The sequence below is a fragment of the Acipenser ruthenus genome, chromosome 19 (genome assembly GCF_902713425.1).
Source record: "Acipenser ruthenus chromosome 19, fAciRut3.2 maternal haplotype, whole genome shotgun sequence".
In the NCBI taxonomy this organism is placed as follows: Eukaryota; Metazoa; Chordata; class Actinopteri; order Acipenseriformes; family Acipenseridae; genus Acipenser; species Acipenser ruthenus.
This window is the reverse complement of record NC_081207.1, coordinates 6,820,056-6,846,180: the sequence shown is the minus strand read 5'-3', so window position 1 is coordinate 6,846,180 and position 26,125 is coordinate 6,820,056. Positions and strand designations below refer to the sequence as shown.

The window sequence follows — 26,125 nt, the reverse complement described above, 5'->3', positions numbered from 1 at the left end:
TGGGCCATTGAAACGTTGCTGTGTTGCTGTTAAATTAATCAAGTGTTAAGCAAGTGTGTTAATAATATGTTCAAGTATTACATTTTCTATTTGAGCACATCCATGCTCAAGGGGATAGTGTGTGTGTGTGTGTGTGTGTGTGTGTTTAATTCACTTGTATTAATCCAGTGAATAACACCTTTAGTTTCGCCTAGTGATTTACTCTTTGCTTCTGTGCATGTTTCTGTGCACTCTTACTGTAGCAGTGAGCTGAGTACCCATTGGCTCTAAACAGTTAATAGCTTTGGAGAGTCTAATTTGCAATTTGATCTGCTTCCCAGCAGCAGGCAGTTGCTATGCAAATACTAGGAGGTCTTTGTAGTTACTACAGCAGTTTTATATGAAACAGTAGTAAAGTAGATGATTTAAAAAAACAAATACAGAATAAATAAACTGAGGTTTGTAAAAGCTGTACACAACAAACTACTAGTTGACTCGCTAAAATGCAATAGACTGTCAGATTGGGTTTGTAGCGTCATTTGTAGTTCGCAGTTTGTAATATTTATTTAAAGTGTTTTCGGGTTTCTTTTTTATGCAGCCTATTTCTTGTACTACAAAATGCACAACAATGTATTGAATACTATAAAAAAAATAATTCCTGGTTTTACAATGAGTTTAATAAGACACACCTGAGCTTGTTGCCTATACACTGCGACTAAGCAAAAACATGGACTGGTGAAACTGCTATTTCTTATTTCCGTTCCTGCATTAGGTAACGTCATAGAGCTTTAGAATTAGTCCAATACAAATGTTCAGGTATTAACTTAGTTTAGAGGAGATCGGTCCAATCTTTTTAGGGTCGTGCTGATCATCGGGGAGTTCTTACAGGGTCATACAAAAAATGTATATCACTAATGGAAAAAAAGAGTTAATTAAATTGAAAGTCAACTAAATAGTACACTGATTCAGTAGTTTTCTGCTCATTAAACAACATCAATATGCTGAACCTTGTCTTTTAATTGTCATCACAGTCTTTTCAAGAATGGGCGTTTACAGAGTTTGCATTTTATATATTATTGTAAATCTAAAATGTTGCTGTATAAAACACTCATATATCAACATGTTAGCTGTATGTTTTGATACCCCTCCTAGTTTAATTGAAACGGTTCATGCTTTCAGCTACAGCTAGGTCCACTGTAAGCAAACCAGCTGCTGTTAGTCTGCACTTGAAAACATTGTCCTCCAGTGCAGTATATTTGCATGCAAAGCGCTTTAGCAATAGTGCATAACTGTCTTGAAATGTGAATTTGCATGCCTACTGTGTTTTATGTATTTAAAATAAAGTAGGGTTTGCCTAAAGGGTTCTTGCATACAGAATGTACTGTACTGTTAACTTCATACGAAAAATCCCCCCCCCCCCCCCCCCAAAAAAAAAAATCTTAATACCAACATAGCAATCTCTCCCCAGAGGTAGATGGTTTTTCTTTTTCTGTTTACATTTCCCATTTTATAGTACAGTGAAATTAAATTATCGTTAACAGCTGTCTGGCGTCTCAATCACTTGCAGTACTATACACCCTGAGGCTTGTGTAATGTGTGCAACTTGCATGCAATCCCTGTACACCATCTGATTCGTCATACTTGCCTTCATGACATATTTGAAAATTACAATGATTTACCCATTGCCAAATTTGTTTCTTCAGAGTTCACTGCATATAGACCTTACACGGTGAAATTTGAAAACAGATGAATTCTAAAATGTAGAACACAATTGGTCTTTTCAGATACTGTATGGTTTGGAAGGAAGCATGACAAATCAAATGATTTAATGCACATTATGCACCATTCAGCACATTTCATAGTTCAGCTTTATAGTGTACATGTGTTGTACTGCAGGAGATTGAGATACAATACCTTAGACAGTTTTACAGAATCCTCTACCCCATGCAATAGCTAAATTGTTGAACTATGGGCCCGTTGTTTAAGACAATTAACAAGTTATTGCCATTTAAACCTGCCTTTTTCAGTTTGTATAGGTGCAGCGAAAACTCCATATCCCTGAAAATAAAGCAGCTTGGATTATAGCATAATGGATTAGGCTAATTGATAAACCCTGAACACATACTGCGATTGTGACATTAGAATCATCTGCTGATCCTGCATGGAATGACTGAATGAGCAGGTGCAGGGTTTATTTACAAGCATTTGCATTCTTCCAGTGTCATTGCTTATGTACGCCAGATCTCCTAGTATTTAGAATAGAGGATTTCATGAATAATTCAACTACAGCACGTGAAAGCAGGCTGAGTTGGGATCCTTGGTTAGGCAGCAACTTATCAGACTTTCCTTCTTGAGGCAATGGCCTGTGGGTTGGATATGTGTATCCTCTTTAATTAATAATTAGAGAAAGCTATTGTGCAGTTTGTGCATTTAATTATTTAGTGAAATCCGATAGTAGGTTGTTTTGAAAAAAGAAACAAAAAAAAGAGATTGCAACAGACGCTCTGTGGAGTGCAAGAAGACAATATAAATAGGTTTCATAGAGTACAAATTACCATAATAAATAAGTAGTCAAGTGACTGTTTTAAATACAGTCAATCACTTTAAATATCACTTCAAAGAGAATGAGCAAAACCTGTGACAATAAGCAGACTTGATTTTATCAGTAACCTGCCAAAAGAAGCATTAAAACACAGGAGAAGTGCTGATGCCACAAATATGCCTGATCATATGTAGTGTTCATTAATAAAACAATCTTAAATATACAGTACATTACACCGTACATGTACAGTACATTGTAATAATAGAAAACGTGATGGAAGATTTCAATACTGTACAGCAACTTGCTAGATTTGGTAGATTTTATTTTTCTTAAAAATATTTCCCAATATAAAACCAATGTCACCTTACAATAATTGATTTTGAGTTTCAGTGTTTTAAAATAAAATATCAAACAGAATGAAAATTCAATGTACCATTTGTAATTCAGTAATATGAGAGAATTGGTCAGGGGTCTGAATACTTTTGCAAGGCACTTTGTATATATATATATATATATATATATATATATATATTATATAATATATATATACAGTGCCTTGCATAAGTATTCACCCCCCTTGGACTTTTCCACATTTTGTAGTGTTACAACCTGGAATTAAAATCGATTTAATTAGGATTTTTTGTCACTGATCTACACAAAATAGTCCATAATTTTTAAATAAATAAAAAATTATTTACAAATAAAAAACTGAAAAGTCTTGATTGCATAAGTATTCACCCCCTTTGCTGTGACACCCCTAAATAAGCTCTGGTGCAACCAATTGCCTTCAGAAGTCACATAATTAGTTGAATGGAGTCCACCTGTGTGCAATTAAAGTGTCACATGATCTCAGATTAAATACAACTGTTTCTGGAAGGCCCCAGAGTTTGTTAGAGAGCATATCTAAACAAACAGCATCATGAAGACCAAGGAGCTATCAAAACAAGTCTGGGATAAAGTTCTGGAGATGCACCAATCAGGGTTGGGTTATAAAAGAATATATCCCAAACTTTGAACATCCCCGGAGCACCGTTAAATCCATTATTAAAAAATGGAAAGAATATGGCACAACCGTGACTCTGCCTAGAGAAGGCTGTCCACCAAAACTCAGTGACCAGGTAAAGGAGGGCATTTGTCAGAGAAGCAACCAAGAGGCCAATGGGACTGGGAAACTGGTCAGGATTGAGGGCAAAATGGATGGAGCCAAATACAGGGAAATTCTAGAGGAAAACCTGTTTGTCTGCAAGAGACCTGGGACTGGGGCGGAGGTTCACCTTCCAGCAGGACAATGACCCTAAACACACAGCCAAAGCTACACTGGAGTGGTTTAAAAACAAGAACCTAAATGTCTTAGAATGGCCCAGTCAAAGCCCAGACCTCAATCCGATTGAGAATCTGTGGCAAGACTTGAAAATTGCTGTTCACCAATGGTCCCCATCGAACTTGACAGAGCTTGAGCAATTTTGCCAAGAAGAATTGCAGGATCCAGATGCACAAAGCTGGTAGAGACTTACCCAAAAAGACTCACAGCTGTAATTGCTGCCAAAGGTGCTTCTACCAAATATTGACTCAGGGGTGAATACTTATGCAACCAACAAATGTCTTTTTTTTTTGTTTAATTAACTTTTGTGTCACAATAAGAAATATTTTGCACCTTCAAAGTGTTAAGTATGTTGTGTAAATCAAATTGTAAAAATCCCAATTAAATCCCTTTTAATTCCAGGTTGTAACACTACAAAATGTGGAAAAGTCCAAGAGGGGTGAATACTTATGCAAGGCACATATAACCGAAAAGAGTCTTAAATAAAGTAATTATTGCCGGTAGGATATATAAAAATAAGAGTGAGCCTTACTGAACCTTATCTGGTTGTTCTGTGTCTGAGCAAAGTTTTGAAATGAGAGAGGATACTGGGGATATTCTGGAGAAGGTCTGAAGACCCTCCTAATTTACGTGATTGGTTAAGACAGTTACTATGATTTGTTTTTATAAAGGGGCAAGTCTGGGCATGTTTTCAGAGCTCATAAAAGGAGGAAAATATTCTGTCTGGTTAATAGAGCATTTCACACAATGTCTCAGGTTGACGTTAGTTCCTTTTCTGAGAAAGCTGTTCTTGAGGATCAGGAAATGGATAAACTTATAAAAGTCTTTAAAACTATGCACATTAACACCTCCTCAGAGGCTGAAGAAACCGTGGACGTTGGCGAAAAGCTTCAAGAGAGTCCAAGAAAGGTTCCTTTATGCCTCCGTCCCAAGGAGCCTCTATGGACTGGACATGATCCTCTGTGGACTGGACTGAAAATAGCTCCAAATGAGAGAGAGGGGGCGCACGTTTCGGAGTTAGCTTGGAACCTTCCCCTAGGAGCGGTCCCTTGGACTCCGCCTTCCTGTCCCCCTCATAGACCGTCCCAAGGGCCGGCCCCTTGGGCCAGCACCATCCTGGCCACTCATAGGCCACCACAGGCTCTTAGCGACCCTACTAAAGGGCCCGCCACTGTGCACTGTTTTATTATTATTTGTGTTATTATTGTTTGCGGTGCGGATGAAAGCTGCCGCCATTATCTGTTATTGTTTTGTGTATATATTTTAAAAGCCTCGTGAGGATGCGTGACTGATCAGGTACTGATTATGTAACTAGCTGACAGTCACGCATCCTTATTAAACTCGTGCAGACTATGGCCGAGGGGTAATGGGATAATTAATAAACAGCTCGGCCAGAATATAAAAGCCTGTAGCTGTCTGTGCTCAGGTTGAGTCGGAGGAGAGACGTAAGTCTGTGGGAGAACGAGAATGAGAGTTAACAATTGCTATATACGTGCTGGCTAAAAACCAGCACGATACTTGTTAGTTTCTGTTCTGTTTCGCTCCTTTTTGTTTTGTGGTGTTTGTTTTGTTTAAATCTTTTGTTTTTGTTATTATTTAATAAAGCGCTGAACGCCGTTGCGCTTCAGTTTCACCCGCTACTTCCTAAGTCTGTGTTTCTGGTCTGACGTCACCACTGCAAGCCATCCTGTTCACAAACCGTCTTAACCAATCCCGTAAATTAGGGTATCCCCAGAATATCCCTAGTATCCTCTCTCATTCCAAAACTTTGCTGAGACACCGAACAACCAGATGCCCAAAACATGGTAAGCCTCATTCTTATTTTTATTTATTAATGTTTTAAGAAAACTGTCATGGCCGAGTGGTTAAGGCGATGGACTTAAGATCCTTTGGACTAAATTGTCAGCATGGGTTCGAATCCTACCGGCAGTAATTACTTTATTAAAGACTCGGTTTGGGCCACTGAGGTAGTGTTTTTACTGGCCCGGATACAATTTTAACTGCCCAATAATTTTGTGTGATTGTATAACAAATTGATAATATTTTAATGAAATCATATATTCCATGAAATTAAAAACTTGTCTTTATATATTAATTTACTGTCAAGAATGTTATCGTTGTTGTTGCTTCTAAAAGTTACTGAGAAAATGCGTCAAATACAGGCTGATGATGCAGAGATCAAGAGTAACCTGCTTTGTTAATGTATTTTATACATATTATTTTGTTTTAAATCAGTCCCAACTGTAGCAATCTGTCTTAAGCGAAACTAATATGTAACATTACTGCGCTGTCTTGAGCGAAACTAATATTTAACATTACTACGCTGTCACGTGCCGCTGTTTCAGAAAAAGTAATTAATTTTTTTATTATTTCTTTTTTTTTAACATTTTCTTTGAAACTATGCACTATCCCCAACCTTTTTTGTTTTTGATTGCTGTCTGTCTAAACGCCGCTGGATCGTAGCTCGACGTATGTGATCCAATGAAACATTGCAGGTTGTACAAAATAGTTTGCCACCAGTAGAATGCAAAATTATTGTATACGATCCACTGCAGTAATTATTGTAGATTTTTTAATTCATTTTGGACACTCGCAAAATGTTCACTCGCTTAACAAAATCAGTTGAGATACTAGGATACTAAACCCGCCCCGGATGCCCATATCTACCAATCAGTGAGGAGAGCCCAGAGTGGTTATTGGCTGCTGTTAAGTGCCAATCAATAAATGCTGTCCAGTTTTCTTTTTGAAATTGAAACAAGCTTATAATCACATCAGGAACCTGGACCGATACACATAACTGAATTGGATTTAAGTGCAGGGTGAAAGTACACAACATAGACCATTTCCGTTGCAGAAAAGGGTAAGCTATCTCTAATGTACTGTATTCACTGAAGATAATGCAAATCTAAGTGGCTATGCAAAGTCATGTAAAGTTTTGATTAAAATATGACAGCAAAAAGTGAAATGCATCTCTACACACTGGGTCCGTTTTTAAAGCGTTTGGTCAGCACTCGGTATGGTTCGGTACGTTTGGTGTGAAGTGTGTACAACAAAGTCCGCTTGGGAAAGAACCGTACCGAGTCCACCGTCCTGAATGATTTGATTCTTATAAGCGGTTGATTCTTAAAAGCGGACCGATATGATTACTGTGGTGATGAAACCTAGATGTCATGAGTTCCCGCATGTATGCACAGGGACTACAGTAAGCATTGTTTAGTTAGTGCTCCAACTGAAAGCTGGGTTTATTTTGTTTGTTTGTTTGTTTTATTAGCTCTGGTAGAAAATTTGGTCAGACCAAAATCTTGCTGAACCGGACATTAGGAGAACCGTGCAGAATTGTGTAAACTGCATTCTCCTGCTGTAGGCATTCAGTAAATGTATTCATTAAATTAGCAAAGTTTTCCCGCAGTGCTTTCTTCCACAGCAATATGTAAGAATGTAAAACATGCTATATTAAAAACCGGAGCAATACATTAACAGCTGCCATCTTTCAATATGCCTTGCAGGATATTGTAAACATCCGGTTCACACACCATATAAACGAGCCGAGTGCACTTGCAAACTGCATTGTGAACACAAACGAACTTGGTCCTGAAAGAAAACGAAAGGGACCAAAAAAGCTTGCATGCATATTCTTTCATGATGGTTTTCCATATCCGTATGCTAATAATGTGTACGGTAACCGAAGAGAGCCCACGTCACAAAAGAAAAAAGTGGCTAAGCAAAGCCTTTCGATGTATGTTATTGTATTATTTCAGCCATTTAACATGCACACATTGGTGTGCTTGTCAGAAAATGAAAATACTGTATTCAAGATTTGAAAATGTTTGTGTACAAATCATACTAATTTTTTTGGAAGCAAACTCGCATCCGAGCTGTTACCATGGTCACAGCAACGCTAAAAGATTAACGGATTTATACTAATCCTAATAATAAACACTATTCAAAACAATAATCTTAATTAAAAGTAGTCCTATTAATAAAACACCATTATAACAATAATTGTTCTCGGAGCGTTGTCACTTGTGTAGCCTCTCCCAAGTCAGCACCAATCTTACTGCTGATACAAACGAGTACTGTAAAGATTGTGAATGTCATTTGTGACCTGAACACATTGTATCCCAAATCAAAAAGTTTCACAATTCGATCCCGTTGTCCAGCTTCCGTGTGGCGTACCTGGGTTTCCATCGGTGCATCTTTTTTTGCTGCAGTCGCAGCAGCAGACAAACACCTGCTATCTTGCAAACTATTACTGTGAGACTGGATATGAGGTCAACTAAATGTTGAATTCCCAGGGGCTGAGTGGCGGATCCAGTAAAGGCGCTCCGCGTGGAGTGCAGGATGCACCCTGTAGTTTGGAGATCGCCGGTTCGAATCCAGGCTATGTCATTGCCGACCGTGACCAGGAGTTCCCAGTTAGGGAGGGCTTAGGTTGGCAAGGCAATCCACGGTTCACCGCGCACTAGTGACTCCTGTGGGTGATAGGGCGTCTGCTAGTTCAGACTAGTTCAATTATGCAGTTATCCGGGGGGGGGGGGGTATGTTTTCAAAAATGGGTTTGTAGATCTGCATTTTGGCACACTGGCCCATTTTCCTGGGTTCATGAAATGGAAACCATGTGCACTATACTATATACATTATACAGTTAAATGTTACCAGCCCAGTTGGGCCTGTGGTGCTTCATAACTACCGGCCAAACTGCAATGGTTAATGTCGAACCCTATATAATATATATATATATATATATATATATATATATATATATATATAAAATAAATGTGTGTGTGTGTGTGTGTGTGTGTGTGTGTGTTTAACATCAAGCCTTTGATTACCATCATGAATGGCTTCTTATTAAAACACAGATTCTTGTTCATATCATAAATATATATTTAAAAAAAACACGACCCCTCATTAGATATTCATCTATACATATCCATAAGGGGCCCTCACAAAAGAACAAGGTCAAAGGTCCCCATCCATCAAACTTTGGACAGATGGTATCATAATGATACTACTTACTGTTTTAATTGAAGCCAATATAATGGACTAACAGGGACTTAAATTTAAGTAATTTGTTGCCACCCTGAGAAGCTCATTTTAACAGAATACTGCTAATTGCAAACAATGATGTGTTGGAATTGATTAAAAAGGAATGGGAATTTAAATTGGCATTGTTAGTGGATTTTAAAAAGGAATTGGAAATGGAATTGGAATTGAAAAAAAGGAATTGACCCCAACCCTTTTGTCTCCCATTATATTCTGTCTGGGACATTTCAATGTGGTGATATTAACGGATTGATTGAACATGTGTATCAAGCTAACTTTTCTCTTTTTTGGAGATGGTGATGTTGGAGATGGTACTAAAATGAACAAAATGCTCTTTTGAACTGAGTGATTTTTGGGTGGGTGGGGAAAACTCCAGCTGAAACATCCAGATGCTATCCTTTCTTTTTTGAAAGCCTGTGTTTTAATTAGCTTTGTTTTAATTGTGTTGCATGCTGTCATGCAGTCTTTTTGGCTGCCTCTGAGCAGCTTGCCTGTGCTTTTCACTGACCTGTTAAGAAACTGGCTGTGAAAAACTGCAGCTGAACGGTATTGCAGCCAAATAATATTTACAATCACAGTTCTGAGCCAGCAAAATCATTCCACTAATTCTTACCTAATAGGCTATGTCTTGCCATGACTTCATTGACTCTCCTTTTTCCATTAGAAATGACACACCATATGGTAAACTTGTACATGATTTTTGTATAGCTGTTGTGTTTTTTTTTTTTTTTTTCTTCAAAGGTTTAAATGAACATAATCTACTATTACACCCTTAGAAGATATCTCATTACTGCACTACAGCAAAATGTGAGACCAACATTGTATAGGAGGCTGTGTGGTCCAGTGGTTAAAGAAAAGGGCTTGTAACCAGAAGGTCGCCGGTTCAAATCCCACCTCAGCCACTGACTCATTGTGTGACCCTGAGCAAGTCACTTAACCTCCTTGTACTCCGTCTTTCGGGTGAGACGTAATTGTAAGTGACTCTGCAGCTGATGCATAGTTCACACACCCTAGTCTCTGTAAGTCGCCTTGGATAAAGACGTCTGCTAAATAAACAAATAATAATAACAAAAATTACAGCAATTCATACTAGGTAATATTGCCTGGAATTATTATGTTAGCTCTATGTACTTTAAAACTGGGATTTGGAAGGACTGAGTTGATCTGTACAGTATTTATTTAGAGTTAACAACTCTGCAATTATTCAGAAGAGGGCTATGGGCTCTTTAATGTCTACAGTGTAGACAGGACCTCAGGTTAACCTCTTATCTGAAGGATAGCACTCCTACAGCACATCGGTGGCGTGCTGGTCTCCTGCTGTACACAGCCACCAGCTCGGTATGTAAAGTGCCTTGGGACGGCTTCTGCTGTGAAAGGCTGTAAATAAATCCAAGATTATTATTATTTTTGTTTTTTGTTTGATCTGACAAGATCAGGCTCAAAGTCAGCACTGTCTGTGTGCATTAGTAAGACCGCACCTAGAATATTATGTTCAGTTCTTGTCACCTCGTTACAAAAAGGATATTGCTGCTCTAGAAAGAGTGCAAAGAAGAGTGACCAGAATTATCCCGGGTTTAAAAGGCATGTCGTATGCAGACAGGCTAAAATAATTGAATCTATTCAGTCTTGAACAAAGAAGACTACACGGTGATCTGATTCAAGCATTCAAAATTCTATAAGGTATTGACAATGTCGACCCAGGGGACTTTTTCGACCTGAAAAAAGAAACAAGGACTAGGGGTCACAAATGGAGATTAGATAAAGGGCCATTCAGAACAGAAAATAGGAGGCACTTTTTTACACAGAGAATTGTGAGGGTCTGGAACCAACTCCCCAGTAATGTTGTTGAAGCTGACACCCTGGGATCCTTCAAGAAGCTGCTTGATGAGATTCTGGGATCAATAAGCTACTAACAACCAAACGAGCAAGATGGGCCGAATGGCCTCCTCTTGTTTGTAAACTTTCTTATGTTCTTATGTTGTGTCCTTGTTGACTGCACCCTTTTTGCTGGCATTAAATGGAGCTATAGTAATGCGAATTGCACTCTGCTTTCCAGATTATTATTAATTTTTAATTAAGGACATGAAGTCAGACATGTGCAGGCTTGCAGTCCCGTAGCTTTCACAGCTATTGAAAAACTCAAAAGCGGTGTTTGCAGATTGTTCATAGATGGTAGCCCAGTGATACTGTGAAAGTGCTTGCTGATCTATCCTATAATGTAATCCCATCCTTTTTTGCAAACCATGCTAAAGAAACGCATGTTGCCTTTAAAAGGCCTCGATTAACTGAAGCTTGAATGACTGTCCTGACTTTATTTAGAAATGGGTTGGAATGTGAAGCTGAGCGCAAATTTAAAGCTGCACTTTCTCTCGAGTGCGGGCTTTTCTTTATTTTGGTCAACACAGAAAAACTGCTGCCATGTGTGTTTTTGTCTTTCACATAGATGGTAAATGGAAACCAACAGCCCAAAAAAACCACGCAGTACTTAGACCGTGCTTTCTTAGGCTTGCTTAGGTCTTTCAAATCCTGGGCGATCTAAATTCGGGTCGGGTGCAGAAACAAGTTGAGAAATCCAGTCATCAAAGGATCTAGCATGACAGACACTGGTCTCAGTTTACTGTTGCTGTAAACTCTTCTGAAAGACCCCTCACCATGAAGACAGCTCTGTCAGCCCCCTTCAATTTCAAAACCATCTGTAGACAGTCTCTCTGCCAAGACCATTACTCGGGCCATTGGGAAGCTGTACAGTAATGTGGGAGATTCCACTGTACCTCTGTTCATATTCACCACCACCTGAAGGCCATTGAGTAGGGCTTCTTATTTTCAGAATTTACTTTGTAATGTTTTCAGGTTTACAAAAATCTGGTTAAATGTGCATACACCTAGAGAAGGAGGGAAATTGAGTCTACTGTATTTGTCATTTGCTGAACAAATGATACGTCGGAAGCATTACTTTTTAATGTACTTCCTTTTACACTTTAAAAATAAGGATACCTGTTCTTATTTTTACAAAAAGGGTCCTTATAATTTTTTAAGGAAACATCTTTGATAGTTGCATGACATGAAGGGATGTCTCGGTTTATGAATTACAGTTTTTTTTTTTTTTTAAACTTCCTTTATAAAAGTTTAACACAGTAAATTTGCACTATAATTTTACTTTAGCATGCTGGCACTGTGCTTTATTAGACTTTGCTATGCTTTTACTACAAAACTTTTTTTATAAGGGTATTTGAGTTAACCCTAATTTAAAAGAAATTAAAAATAAGGCTTCATTTTGCCTAACCTTAAAAGACTCCTATCTATAAGATGCAGTATGCAGCTGATAAAGCAGCGGTTGAAACATATATATATATATATATATATATATATATATATATATATATATATATATATATATAGGTAATGAATTATGTGGTGCATGTCTGAGTATGGTTTATGATTTTGCGGTTGTTTCACTGACACCGACTAACACTAATATTGGGCTACCTCACTTACTGTAAGTAAGAAGTAGTGGTGCACTTGACCAAAATGTGTGCTTTCTACAATGTGCTGAACATTGTTTTAAAACCATGAATGCATGCACACAAGGCTGGGTTATATATTATTATCATGGATTAATTATTGACAGTTCAGATCTTCATGTGTTCGTAGTAAGAATGCAGTATCAGCATTGCCATGTCATAGTTAAGGTACAGTCTCTCTCTGTATACACAGAGGTGTGCCATGCATTTTGTTATGGATGACTGTAATCTACAAGTCTGGAATCTGCAAACCACATCCTGGTTCACCTACATTTTTTTATAAGAATGTTCCTTAACTCAAGTGAATCTAAGAATTCGGTTTTGACGTAAGAACTGAAATGCATATACAGGTAGCCATTTTTTGTTTTTAAAGGCTTTCTGTTTATAAATATTAAACCTGGTAAGATTGTAGCTCTTTTTTGTTGCATATGTCTTTTTTTTTTGCTCTATGGAAATGTTAACAAATTGCAGGCTTTTTTTTTTTTTGTAATCCTAAATTCACAACAACCTCAAGTTTCGGATTTAGTAACGAAGGAGTGGATCAGAAGCATAATGAAGGTTTGTTAACATTTCATTTTAAAACTCAACTGAGATATTTGGAAAAGAAAACAGGATGTGTTTTCGATTCAAGGCAGCCTGGATTATACAATATAGGTCTGTATAACAAGGTTACTGTAGGCATTGGAAAGAATTGCTTTTGTTAGTGATGACAATGTCTCTTTAAATTGTTTCATAAATGAATCGAAGGGCTGTCAGGTATATAGTTGCTGCTAGTTATCCGGTTAGCCTTTAGCTTTTCTTCTTCATTTGGAGGCTCTGATGTCCTGTGATATGCTGCCAGTTACAGAATGAAGAAAGAGGAAAGAGTGTCAGTTTTAACACCCCAGCTCTTGGTCCTCCCACAAGCCCTAATGCGTTCTGTCAGTTTAAGAGCGCCTGAAGGTGATTTGTGTGAATTCTGATGGAGAGCAGGCCAGACTGCAGAACAACCACTTATTCTGTTGCAAATCTTGGAACAGGTGGTTTTGTTTTGGCACGCCTCCTTCCTTATGATTGTTTTTTAATCAGGTTTCGAAATTAATCTGTGCCGAAGTATAGTGTGTTGACAATGGAAATAAAGATCTTCCGAGGAAAATAATCCCTGAATGAATTCATTTAATATAAAAAATGATACCCATTTTGTTGTTTATTTAAAAAATATACCTGTGGTATAAACGAATGGTATACTGGTTTTATTCGCCTTAGGAGGATGCCCTTACCACGAACGATCATTCAGTGTCCTCTCTATATCCCCACTCCAAATAAAGATGTGACATTCTGAATTATAGATTCTATTGCACATGCTGTGGGTGCAGGTCGATACTGACCTACTTTTGCATGATATTAACACCTATAATGTATTTTGGTACGGAATATATTGACATGCCTTGAACTTCATTTACACTGATACAGTATATGCTGGTTATTTTTTTGGCAAAGCAAATATTTTTGTCTGAAGAACAGTAGTGTTTAGCTTTATTTATTCAAAGTGGGCACTTGTCTCCGTAAGTAATTCTGGACCTTGCACTGGCATTTTAAGGAGGCCTGTTTTATGGCTGGATTCATGCAGAAGACACTGAGCTGCTTTGTGGCCTGTGTTCTCTGTTTTGTGGCGCTCAGTCAAACTGGCAAAAGATAAAGGCCATGTCACTCCAAAAAATGCAGAAATATCATTTTAGCACAAATAAACTTCTAGTCCTAAATGAGAATATATGAAATTGATGTTGTATAACACAGAAATGAAGCTCAGTGCGAATTGTCTACATTCTCCCTGACCCGAGTTTATTGATAACGAATGAAATAGGACTCTGCTTCTGGCCTGTGGCTCAATTCTGCACTTCAAGCACTTCTTTTCTGTCAACAGCAGCAAGCTGAATTATTTATTAAGCTTGTAGCTGTAATTAAATGGACAGGGCCCTGTTTTTAGGCTGAATCACTGGGGCTAATTACACAGCCATGTGCTAATGAACCATGTGCTGTTCTAAGAAAATGTGAGATTATTAAAGCTAAAATGCCCTGAAATTATAATTACGTTTTTTACTTGTTTTCCTTCAACAAAATGTGACAACTTAAAGGAAAGTAATGGCCAATGGCATGTTCTGCTTCCAGCTTACACATTGTTATGAAAAAGTGGTGTTGTCTCAAACATTTTTCTTACTTTTTTCCAAAAAAAATTCTTTTGACTGCTTCCTCAAGGCAGACATTGCATCTGTTGATTTGAAGCGAGCCTAGCAGAGTATACAGTGTAGCACATGCTTTCTTCAAATCGTATTTTTAGGATATAACATCATTGCATTCATTAGTTTTTAATCAAAACATACCGTTTTTTATTACTGTGTCAAATTTGAAGTACAAAAAAAAAAAAAGTTTTAGGTCTGCATGAGAAACATATAGAAGCTTGCTCACATAAGGAAACCTACTGTATGTGGAGTGCTCTACCTGTTGTGATGTAAAATTGCAATATTGTTCAATGTATTTTCCACATACAGTGTGCTCTACTGTCAATGTTTTCGAGCACTGGTTAGAGAAGAGATAACGGTCCTTGCATACAGTATCGCTACAAGGTCTGAAGACCATTACTGACCCAGTTTATCTGAAGATATCATAGCTTCTTGAGCAACTTTAGTATTAAATGCTTTCTTTTTTTTTTTAAAGAAAAGCCACATATCCTGCATATTCTTCTAGTGAGTGAAGTTTAAGGAGTCCAGGCTTCATATATTTATTTAACCACTTTAATCATTGGAAGTGTTTCCCATTGCAACAACAGGATGGGAGGGCACTGTGAACTCCTTCAATCAACACTTCAATCAAGATGTTTAGTCTGACTGGGAATGCAGTCAGTCACATGTCCAATTCCAAATTAGTGGCCAAACTACTTAGTTGCAGGAGTAGAAACCTGTAGCTTACTTTGTGTTTAAAAAAATTCCAAATAAATTTGTCTCAAGTACCTGTGAATGATTATTGCACTTGTTTGTCTGCTTTAACCCTTTGCGGTCCTGTCGGACCTGGTCCGACATCGCAATTTTTCCTTTCCGGTCCAATATCAAAGAGACGCAAAAAACAGGTCTCTAGTCATTTTTTCTCCGGAAAAAGCCGAGAAAACCATTCAATGGCCGAGTGAGACCGATAGGTGCCAAGAGAAGCCGAAAAAGAAAAAAGGGGGGGGGGGGATCTAATGAATACTGATAGACCCGACATCACATAGATAACACGGACATAAACAAACAAGATAGCTGCTTCCGCATCCAGCGCTCAAAGAACATCACAGACATTTGCAAAGCGTTTTTTTAGATGTTATAGTAATAAAATAATGACTTGGATCGCATTATTGAGGAGTTTGCCGATAAAACGAGTGATCAAGAGATGATTTATCGGTATGTACTATTATTAAGAGGCATTTGAAAAATATAGCGAACAAGGGGTGGGGCGGGGCTGGAAATGCAGTACTGAGCGTCCTGTTGATATGCAGTGCCTTTTAAACCTGTTTTACTGTGAAGCGTGTCTAAAATAAACTGCGCGTGTGAAAATAAATTGGACCTGACGCGCCTGACACGCGCTGAATAAATGGACCGCTAAGGGCTAATTATGATTGTGTAGTATAGGTTGAATTTACTAGCAGAACATCATCAAATATTGATGACATTCTTGTAAAGTAGAGTGCACTAAAGGCTAAACTATAGAATGAGGTAGTGAAGAGTGTCCCAGGAGTTCAAGTTTGTTGTAGTATTGGAAACGATTGCCAGACCTTGCAGTGCTACCCTGGTGCTCTTGTCCCCACAGCCCCCCGCTGTTCCTCCGCGCTCCGCACTGAAGCGCTCAGATAATGGAAACAGGCTCCTGGAGATGTCTCTGGGTCGGCTCCTGCGACGTGCCTCCTCAAAGGCCTCTGACCTCCTGACCTTTAACCCCGGCTCTGGCGGCTCTCGCTCTATCCTAGATGGGGAGATCATCTACTCCAAGAACAACGTGTGTGTGCATCCCTCAGAGCTGCTGCAGGGGCTCGCTGAGCACCACCCAGGTACCACCTGACTTACAGCAATGAGCAGGGAGCAGGAATGCTTACAGGACACACATTCTGCAAAGCCTGCTGTCAACCTGGCCAGATTTACTGAATTAGGGAATTATTCAGTGTTGAAATAACGAGAAAGCAAATTGTTGTTGTTGTTGTTATTACTATTATTATTATTATTATTATTATTATTATCATTAGCAGTTACCGATAGCAATTGTTATTGGTATTATTATGTTGTTTTTTTTTTCAATAAATAGTGATCTGCTAATGAAAAGCATGACATTTAAATAAAATGTATTTTATTTAAAATGCATCAGTGGACCAATAAGTTTTAATTTAATTGAACTAATTTGCATAATTTGCTTTCCTGGTAACAGTTTTGAAATTTAGAAGAATTTTTTCAGGCATCCTTTTAAAATGAAAGTAATTCAAAAAGCAGCTGTTATAACTGAGCCTGTTTGCCTGTGTGCAGGGTACCTGTGCATCCACATGGAGAAGGACGAGTTCCTGGGCACCACGCTGGTCCTCACCTGGGTCCCCAACTCTCGAATCCAGCGGCAGGACGAGGAGGCACTGCGCTACATCACTCCGGAGAGCTCCCCGGTGCGCAAGGCTCCGCGCCGGAGGGGCAGACACACGCAGGGGCACGGCCGAGCCCAGGCCGAGAGGAGGGAGCCGGTGAGGATAGGCGAGGCGGAGCAGATCCTGAGCGTGTCTCCCAGAGTGACGGATCCCGTGCACCTAGCCGATACCCCTTCCCTGGAAACCAGCTCCACACACACCACACACAGCGACTCAGGAATCCTGTCGACAATCAGCGGCGCCTCCGGAGAGGAGGAGGAGGAGGAACGGCCTGGGGACAGAGCCCCCGAGGCCGGGGAGGACGAGGGCTCGTGTGACCTGTCTGCCGACGACGTGAGCAGGGACAGCACCATGGGCTCCGACTCGGACACCTTGTCCTCCCCCTTCTGCCTGTCCCCCATCAGCGAGGCCCTGGGGGAGAGCAGCAGCGTCTTCCTGGACAACGAGAGCAGGTGAGCTGTACTGGGAAGGGTATCCACTGACAAGGAGTTGGCCTGAGCAGATCGGTAGTTTTGTGTGATGGATTTTTTTTTTTTTAACTAGAACAGTCATTCACAATTTTTTTTTGTAGCCTATTTGTGATGTAGCTCACTAAATAATTCCATTAATCTGGCCTGTCTCACTTCCAGTTGTTGTTATTGAGTCCTGAAAGATATACTTTTGAAAGAAACACATGTTATAGCAAACATTTCATTTTAAAACACGGTATCTGGTACTGCACTAGGCTCAAGAATTGCAAGTCTTGCTTTCAGGTCCACCCCTGGCATTAACCAGCCATCTGCTTCCCCTATTGACTAACTAATCCAACCAATGTCTGATATCGAGCAGTGTAACAAACTGTAATAGCCCTATTGTGCTGGTTTTGGATATTCGGAGTAAAGGGCCTTGGAATAAGGAAGGCTTGGACAAGGTGGTTGATTGAAGTATTGTTTGGCATTGTTTGCATTCATACTGCTTTGAGTTTCTGATACAGACATGTAGGTTTCCATCTGTATGTGAGTATTGTTGTCACATTAATTGCTGTTCTCTCTACCTGGAGTTTCTTTGTTTAATAAATGGGTGTTGGCCACTTAATGATCCGTCAACTCCAATACTGCATTAAAAGAGCAGAGCAGGAAAATCTGCTTGCGCTAGAACACCCTTGTGTGTTTTGTATTTAGAAAAACAATGATCTCCTATGAAACCTCAGAAACAGGGATTTTTGGGGTAATACACTACACAGGGTTTTGAAAGGTTCCCTTCTAAGCCATAAACAATCTAAAAATCCAAACATTGCATTAAGTAAGTGACCAAAACTGAGAGTGCATTATTTTTACGGGATGGGGAGAAAAAAAAAACAGCCAGTTAAAATATCATAATGTGTGATGTGCCATTAGTATTAAAAAGAGAGAAACCCATGGGATGGCATAGTGATTTTCTGACCGATCTGCAACATTGGCATTTAGTTTTAAAAGAACAGTCATTTCATTAGCATTTTAGTTGGCATACTAACAGTATTTGCAAAAATAATTGGCATGCATTAAACATGAATTTTAATTTAGAAATGTAAGCACCAAGGCTCACAGAATTCTAATATGTACTGAGTCATCCTGTTAAATAATCAGACATTAACGTTAACTTTTTATAACTATTGCTGGCTACTTGGTGAAATGGTTGTGGAGGTGTCATAATCTATGCACATGTGACCCACTTTTTGCCACTTCTTGGGAATGAATCAGTCATGTAACGGTTCTTGTGCAAAAAGAAACATGTATTTGGAATTTAAAAAATCATATGCATATATTTACATTTTCAAAATGTGACAATCTAATTATTTGGTTTAATGTTAAATTTAACAGTTCATCGTTGATGAAAAGAATATACTGTGTTTTAAATAAACTGAAATTACCCTCGGTTTGTCACTAGAGGGCACTAGCATCAGCAAGCAGAATGAAATAGAGAAGTCTGCTATTGATTTACCGTAGAAAGTACAAAGGCCTTATACACATTTAAACTAGCAACCGTATATTAAACCCAGTTTAAAGCAGGAATATTTTAACACCATTTACATTCATTATTTGCCTCAATTTGGGAATAATATTTAACTAAGTGTGTATAGCTGTGTTCAGGTGTATTTTTTTTTTTAAGGTTTCAGCAGCATCCCCTGTTCTAGAGTCACTATAAAGGCTGGAGTAAAAGTCTACTGTGACTCAATGTAACCCTTTTGTGAAATCTTCAGTATGGTGAGCTACATGGAATGCCATTCTTTTTGTGATCAGTCTGAACACCACAAGTAAAAACAGCATTTTAAAATCTGTTTATAGATTAAGAGAAATGCAGTAAGCAATCAAAAAGTAGAAAATATTGCAGGGCTGGAAGCAAGACACCCCTTGCATAGCAGTGTGATCCATTCTTGGTTTTACTATGAGTTTAACAAGACACGCCCACGCTTGTTACCTGAACACTAGCTTATCAGGTTTGTTTTAAAATCTGAAATGGGTGAAACTGTTATGCAATTTTATTAATAATAACAATAATAATAATAATTATTGATCATTTAGCAGACGCTTTTATCGAAAGTGACTTACAGAGACTAGCAGGCACATGCTGCTGCAGAGCCACTTATAACAGGACCTCAGTTTTATGTCTCATCCGAAGGACAGAGCACAAGGAAGTTAAATGACTTGCTCAGGGTAACACACAATGAGTCAGTGGCTGAGCTGGAATTGAACTGGGAACCTCCTGGTAACAAGCCCATTTATTTAACCATTGGACCACCAAGCCTCCTGAGACACTGGTGGCGGCTCACAGAATGTGTGAAGCAGGCATGTGTTTAAATCCTGGAGCATTTGTAAACAGTTTACTCACAGGACCAAATCACCCCACTGACTAATTATTTTGTCACAATGACTGGGAGGCTCTGCTAAGGCTGGGCCCAGGCGTCTTCTTACCATCTCTGTATTATCTGACTTCACTTACACTGTTTCACTGGGTAATTCAAAACAAAACATTCCAGCAGTAACTTTATTTGAGCAGGATTGTTTGTGAACCACCCAGGAAAGACCACCTATTCCTGGGAGGATTTTGTTTTAGGGCCGATTCTGTCCTGGGTCCAGCCTTAGCAGAGCCTCCCAGTCAAAATTGGTATGCCTAATATCAGAATGTATCCTAGCTTAACTAACACTTCAGAGTATACCTGTTTACTTAAATACTATTTACCTTTTCAGTACCATAATATATATATATATATATATATATATATATATATATATATATATATATATATATATATATATATATATATTATATGTATTTTCCCCAGTGTTTCCTATTGTTACTTCTACTATTATTTACCATGCATCCTGCTGTTCCATATCCTTCTTTTTAACCACTTCTAAAATTTGAAGTTCTAAAGTTGAGGTGCTGTGAGTTTAGTAAATAGAAATTTGCAACTGTTGTCACAGGAACATCAAGCTGCTTGGAGATGGTCTTGTAGCCTTTACCTTTACCATGCTTGTCTATTATTTTCTTTCTGATCTCCTCAGACAACTCTCTCCTTTGCTTTCTCTGGTCCATGTTCAGTGTGGTGCACACAATGATACCAAACAGCACAGTGACTACTTTTCTCCATTTAAATAGGCTGAATGACTGATTACAAGATTGGAGACATGTGTGATACTAATTAAAGAAACTAATTAGTTTGAAATATCACTATAATCCAATTATTTATTACCTTTTCTAAGGGGTACCAACAAATGTGTCCAGGCCATTTTAGAATATCTTTGTAGAATAAGCAATAATTCATCTCTTTTCACAGCTTCTTTGCTTTATTCTATGACATACCAAAGGCATGCAATTATACATGATAAAATAGCTTTTAATTTCATCACTTTTCAGGAGGAATGAAGCATTATTTCAATGAGCTGTAAGGGTACCAACAAATTTGAGCACGTCTGTATATATATATATATAATCGGTGCCTATAGAAAGTCTACACCCCCTTGAACTTTTTCACATTTTGTTGTGTCAGTGCCTCAGAGTTTCATGCATTTAAATGAGGATTTTTTTTCTACTTGTATTACACCATACTCCACACTGTTAAGGGGAAACAGTTTTTATTGAGAAAAAAATTATATTAAAAATACAAAACTGAAAGATCATAATTGGATAAGTCTCCACCCCCCTGAGTTAATACTTGGTGGAAGCACCTTTGGCAGCAATTACAGCTGTGAGTCTGTTGGGCTAGGCCTCTACCAACTTTGCACACCTAGATTTGGCAATATTTGACCATTCTTCTTTACAAAACTTTTCAAGCTCTGTCAAGTTCCTTGGGGAGCATTGATGGGCCGCAATCTTCAAGTCATGCCACAAGGTTTCGATTGGATTTAGGTCGGGGCTCTGACTGGGCCACAAAAGGACATTTACCTTTTTGTTCCTTAGCCACTCCAGTGTAGTTTTGGCTGTGTGCTTTGGGTCGTTGTCATGCTGAAAGGTGAACTTCCGTCCCAGTTTCAGCTTTCTTGCAGAGGGCAGCAGGTTATCCTCAAGGACTTCTCTGTACTTTGCTCCATTCATTTTCCCTTCTGCCCTGACAAGTGCCCCAGTCCCTGTCGATGAAAAACATCCCCATAACATGATGCTGCCACCACCATGCTTCACAGTAGGGATGATGTTCTTTGGGTGATGTGCTGTGTTGGGTTTGCGCCGAACATAATGCTTTGCTGAAAAAGTTCCATTTTAGTTTCATCAGACCACAAAACTTTTTGCCACATGGCTACAGAATCTACAGAGTGTTTTTTTTACATACTTAAGACGGGATTCAAGGTGTGCTTTCTTGAGTAATGGCTTCCTTCTTGCCACCCTACCATACAGGCCAGATTTGTGGAGTGCTTGGGATATTGTTGTCACATGCACACTTTGACCAGTCTTGGCCATAAAAGCCTGTAGCTCTTGCAAAGTTGCCATTGGCCTTTTGGTAGCCTGTCTGATCAGTCTCCTTCTTGAGGGACGGCCTGATCTAGACAGGGTCTTGGTGGTGCCATACACCTTCCACTTCTTAATAATCATCTTGACCGTGGTCCAAGGGATATTCAAGGCCTTTGCTTTCAACAACTTTGTCGCGGAGTTCTTTTGAAAGCGCCTTGGTGCTCATGGTTGAGTCTTTGCTTTGAAATGCACTACCCAGCAGAGGGAACCTACAGGAACTGCTGAATTTATCCTGAAATCATGTGAATCACTACAATTTAACACAGGTGGAGGCCACTTAACTGTGTGTGATTTTGAAGGATGATTGGTTACACCTGAGTTAATTTAGGATTGCTATTACAAGGGGGGTGGACACTTATCCAACCAAGCTATTTCAGTTTTTATTTTTAATTAATTTTCTACAAATCTCTAGAATATTTTTTTCACTTGGAAGTTGTGGGGTAGGATGTGTAGATAAATGAAAAAAAATTTTTTTTAATGCATTTTAATTCCAGGCTATAAGGCAACAAAAGGTGTAGACTTTCTATAGGCACTGTATACACACACACAGTCTAACTTCATTCTAACGAACCCCTCTGGAGAAATGTTCGTACCGGATTTAAAAGTATGTACTGTATTACAGTCCACGTGTCCTCTCTTTTGGCAAGTGATATTTTCAGAATCATGTTGTTCTGAATTAAAATACTTCTGTTGAATATAGTGCTGTACCAACAAAACCAACTACAGTACATCCAAATGGAAGCCTACTTATTTTAAAACACAGTCCTTTCAGTTAGGGTTGGAAGAGGCCATAATGAAATAATCAGATATGCGTGACACACGCTTAACTGTCGTTGAAGTCAAATTTATAGGTTTGGATATGCCAGTGCTGACTGTATTCCAGTTTATTTGAATTAAAAACTACTTCAATTAGATCACGTTTCAGACTCCCAAATTTCTAGCAGAAGGCAGTTTTTTTATTTTATTTTAATACTCCAGAAAGTCACATTATCTCATTCTAGTCTGTAATTAAGCACTTCAGTATAAGACACATGTTTCAGAAACAGACACCGGGGGAAAGTATACCCTCTTGTGGTGCATCTGAATTATGACATGACTTCAAGATCATTATGGCTGATGATGGTGAGCCAATAATTTACCAATAATTTGCCAGTTTTATGCTATTGTAGGTCAGGACCAAGGCCATGCGTTATTGGTCAGAGAGAGTTAAAACAACAGCACATGTTTAAATCACATTACTGTGCTTTCAATTCACAAGATATATATATATATATATATATATAATATTACTATGAATCAAGTCATTTACAAAAATAACGGTGGTTCATTCAGTCTTTGTCTTCCAGTATTTTTTACAGTTAATTATTTACTGGTTTGTGGCAGTAAAGATGTATGATTGCACTTAGGACAAATAAGCATAATATGTACAGAAAACCACAATTAAACCATGTACTTAATTTTATAGTAGATGGCTGCTAGGAGATTAACAAGTATTTTTTGATGAATTTGAATTAACAAATATGCAAGGGAGCTTCATTAATTTAACTGCATAAATCATGAATTTTCAGATTCTGTTAGGTAATTCATATTTGTACATTTTCTGAGAAATAAAGTTCCTGTCCTTTTATCAGTATCAAGTACAGATATCTTCAAAGGCTAAAACATCTTGTTTCTAATGTAATCCCTCCTTCCTCAGGCTCCCACCGTCTGGATTCAGTTGTATTGTTTACACCTGGCACATAGCAATTGACACACATAAGTTTTGTTTTATAGCTTGTGTGGTTTACGCTAGACATGCATCCTGTCTTGTCTAACACAATCACAGCTCAGACCTGTGTTCTAAGGAGACATGTTAAAGGTTAACGTTTTCTTATCAGAATTGTTTGTCAGTTAGCTCAATGGTTTTCCACTGAAGCAGACCACTGGCAGGCTTCTAGAATCATCAATCACAGGGGTTTAAAAGGTAATTTGACATGGAAATCGGAACTGAAAACGGAATGATTTAGGATGTAGCCCTGAAGTGTGATCTCCAACCAAAAAGTAAAGCTGATTTATTTATACATTTTATTTTTATTTATTTTGGATTTGATTATGTAAAAATAACTTTTGCAGATTTTCACTGATTAAAACTGCTTGCCAAGTTTTGAATAACCTTCTAGTGCAAGCACTGAAGCAATACAATTTAGATTACAGCTAGGTGAAATACATGATATTCATCAAAATTATTATTATTATTATTTATTTCTAAGCAGACGCCCTTATCCAGGGCGACTTACAATTGTTACAAGATATCACATTATTTTTTACATACAATTACCCATTTATACAGTTGGGTTTTTACTGGAGCAATCTCGGTAAAGTACCTTGCTCAAGGGTACAGCAGCAGTGTCCCCCACTGGGGATTGAACCCACGACCCTCCGGTCAAGAGTCCAGAGCCCTAACCACTACTCCACACTGCTGCCCCAAAATGTTGCCCCAAAATGTTGCCCCAAAATGTTGCCCCAAAATGACGCCCCAAAATGACTATTGTTTATGTCACTATAGCAGGTAAACCTAATACAGGGATGAAAACAAGACTCCGACTGCATATCACTTTCACCATTTCCAGGTTTTACTATGAGCTTAATTAGCCATAGTGTATAGGTAACAAGATCAGGTGTATCTTATTAAACTCTACTAAAACCAGGAATGGATCAACCTGTTATGTAATGGGAGTCATCCCTGTAATAGTAAAGTGTTGGCTTTTTTAATTTATTTAAGTATTTATTTATTTATTTTTATTGAAAAAGCTGAACTAAGAGATTGAGTAACCAAACTACTGTAGTATTGGAAATGAGGGCTCTGTGTTGTATGTTTTAATGGCTCATACTGTGTTTTATAGTGATACAGAACAATCAGTTTGATTTGCTCCTGGTAATCAGCAACAAAGAGGGCTTCTATATATTCAGAAGTACGTCTAAATGGATTTGTATTTGTTTTTTAACAAATGTTTTTTATCTTACTTTTTCACTGGGGTTATATGTATATGTGCATGTGCCTTCTGGACAATAATTTACAATTATTACTTTAATGTTTAATGAATACTGTACCCCTGTGTACTAAATTTGGCTAATGAGAGGAATTGTTTTAATTTAAAGGAAAATGTCTTGATTGTAACACCTGTAGATTAAACATATAAAATAAATGTTTCATTAGAATCGGACAGCTTAGATCCCTTTGTTCTGGAGGGTTCCTAGCTTGTTTTGCTTGCTTGTCGTTAATACATCTCAGATCAGCAGCCTCAGAGCGTCTCTCTGACGTCCTCGCACCAGGATGATGCAAACACAGCGAGGCCTCGGCGGAGAGCTAAATTGCCATTTAGTTCACAGGGCTCGGTCTGTTAGGGAGAGTGCGCTGTGCCAAAGGGAATCCTCCCTGGCACTCTTGCATCATTGCCACCTGAGGGATAAAATGTGTATCAAACACATGCTAAAAGAAAGCGACATGATATTCGCATGAATCTGTAGCATACTATATATATATATATATATATATATATATATATATATATATATATATATATATATATATATATATATATATACAGTGCCTTGCATAAGTATTCACCCCCCTTGGACTTTTCCACATTTTATAGTGTTACAACCTGGAATTAAAATGGATTTAATTGGGATTTTTACCATTTGATTTACACAAAAAATTGTGACACAAAAGTTAATTAAACAAAAAAAAAAGACATTTTGCATAAGTATTCACCCCCCTGAGTCAATACTTGGTAGAAGCAATTACAGCTGTGAGTCTTTTTAGGTAAGTCTCTACCAGCTTTGCACATCTGGATCCTGCAATTTTTGCCCATTCTTCTTGGCAAAATTGCTCAAGCTCTGTCAAGTTGGATGGGGACCGTTGGTGGACAGCAATTTTCAAGTCTTGCCACAGATTCTCAATCGGATTGAGGTCTGGGCTTTGACTGGGCCATTCTAAGACATTCAGGTTCTTGTTTTTAAACCACTCCAGTGTAACTTTGGCTGTGTGTTTAGGGTCATTGTCCTGCTGGAAGGTGAACCTCCGTCCCAGTCCCAGGTCTCGTGCAGACTGAAACAGGTTTTCCTCTAGAATTTCC

The 26,125-nt window shown here is 38.4% G+C and overlaps 1 protein-coding gene across 2 annotated transcripts in view; it reads left to right on the top strand.

Annotated features, from left to right (window-relative positions):
* tbc1d16 (TBC1 domain family, member 16) overlaps positions 1-26,125 on the top strand; it is a 66,828-nt gene that overhangs the window by 1,354 nt on the left and 39,349 nt on the right. For both annotated transcript variants that reach the window (XM_034041069.3, XM_034041068.3), the window contains exons 2-3: positions 16,229-16,466; positions 16,933-17,494. In XM_034041069.3, coding sequence (XP_033896960.2) covers positions 16,292-16,466; positions 16,933-17,494 — 737 coding nt within the window. In that variant the 5' untranslated portion in view covers positions 16,229-16,291. The remainder of the gene's footprint in view (positions 1-16,228; positions 16,467-16,932; positions 17,495-26,125) is intronic.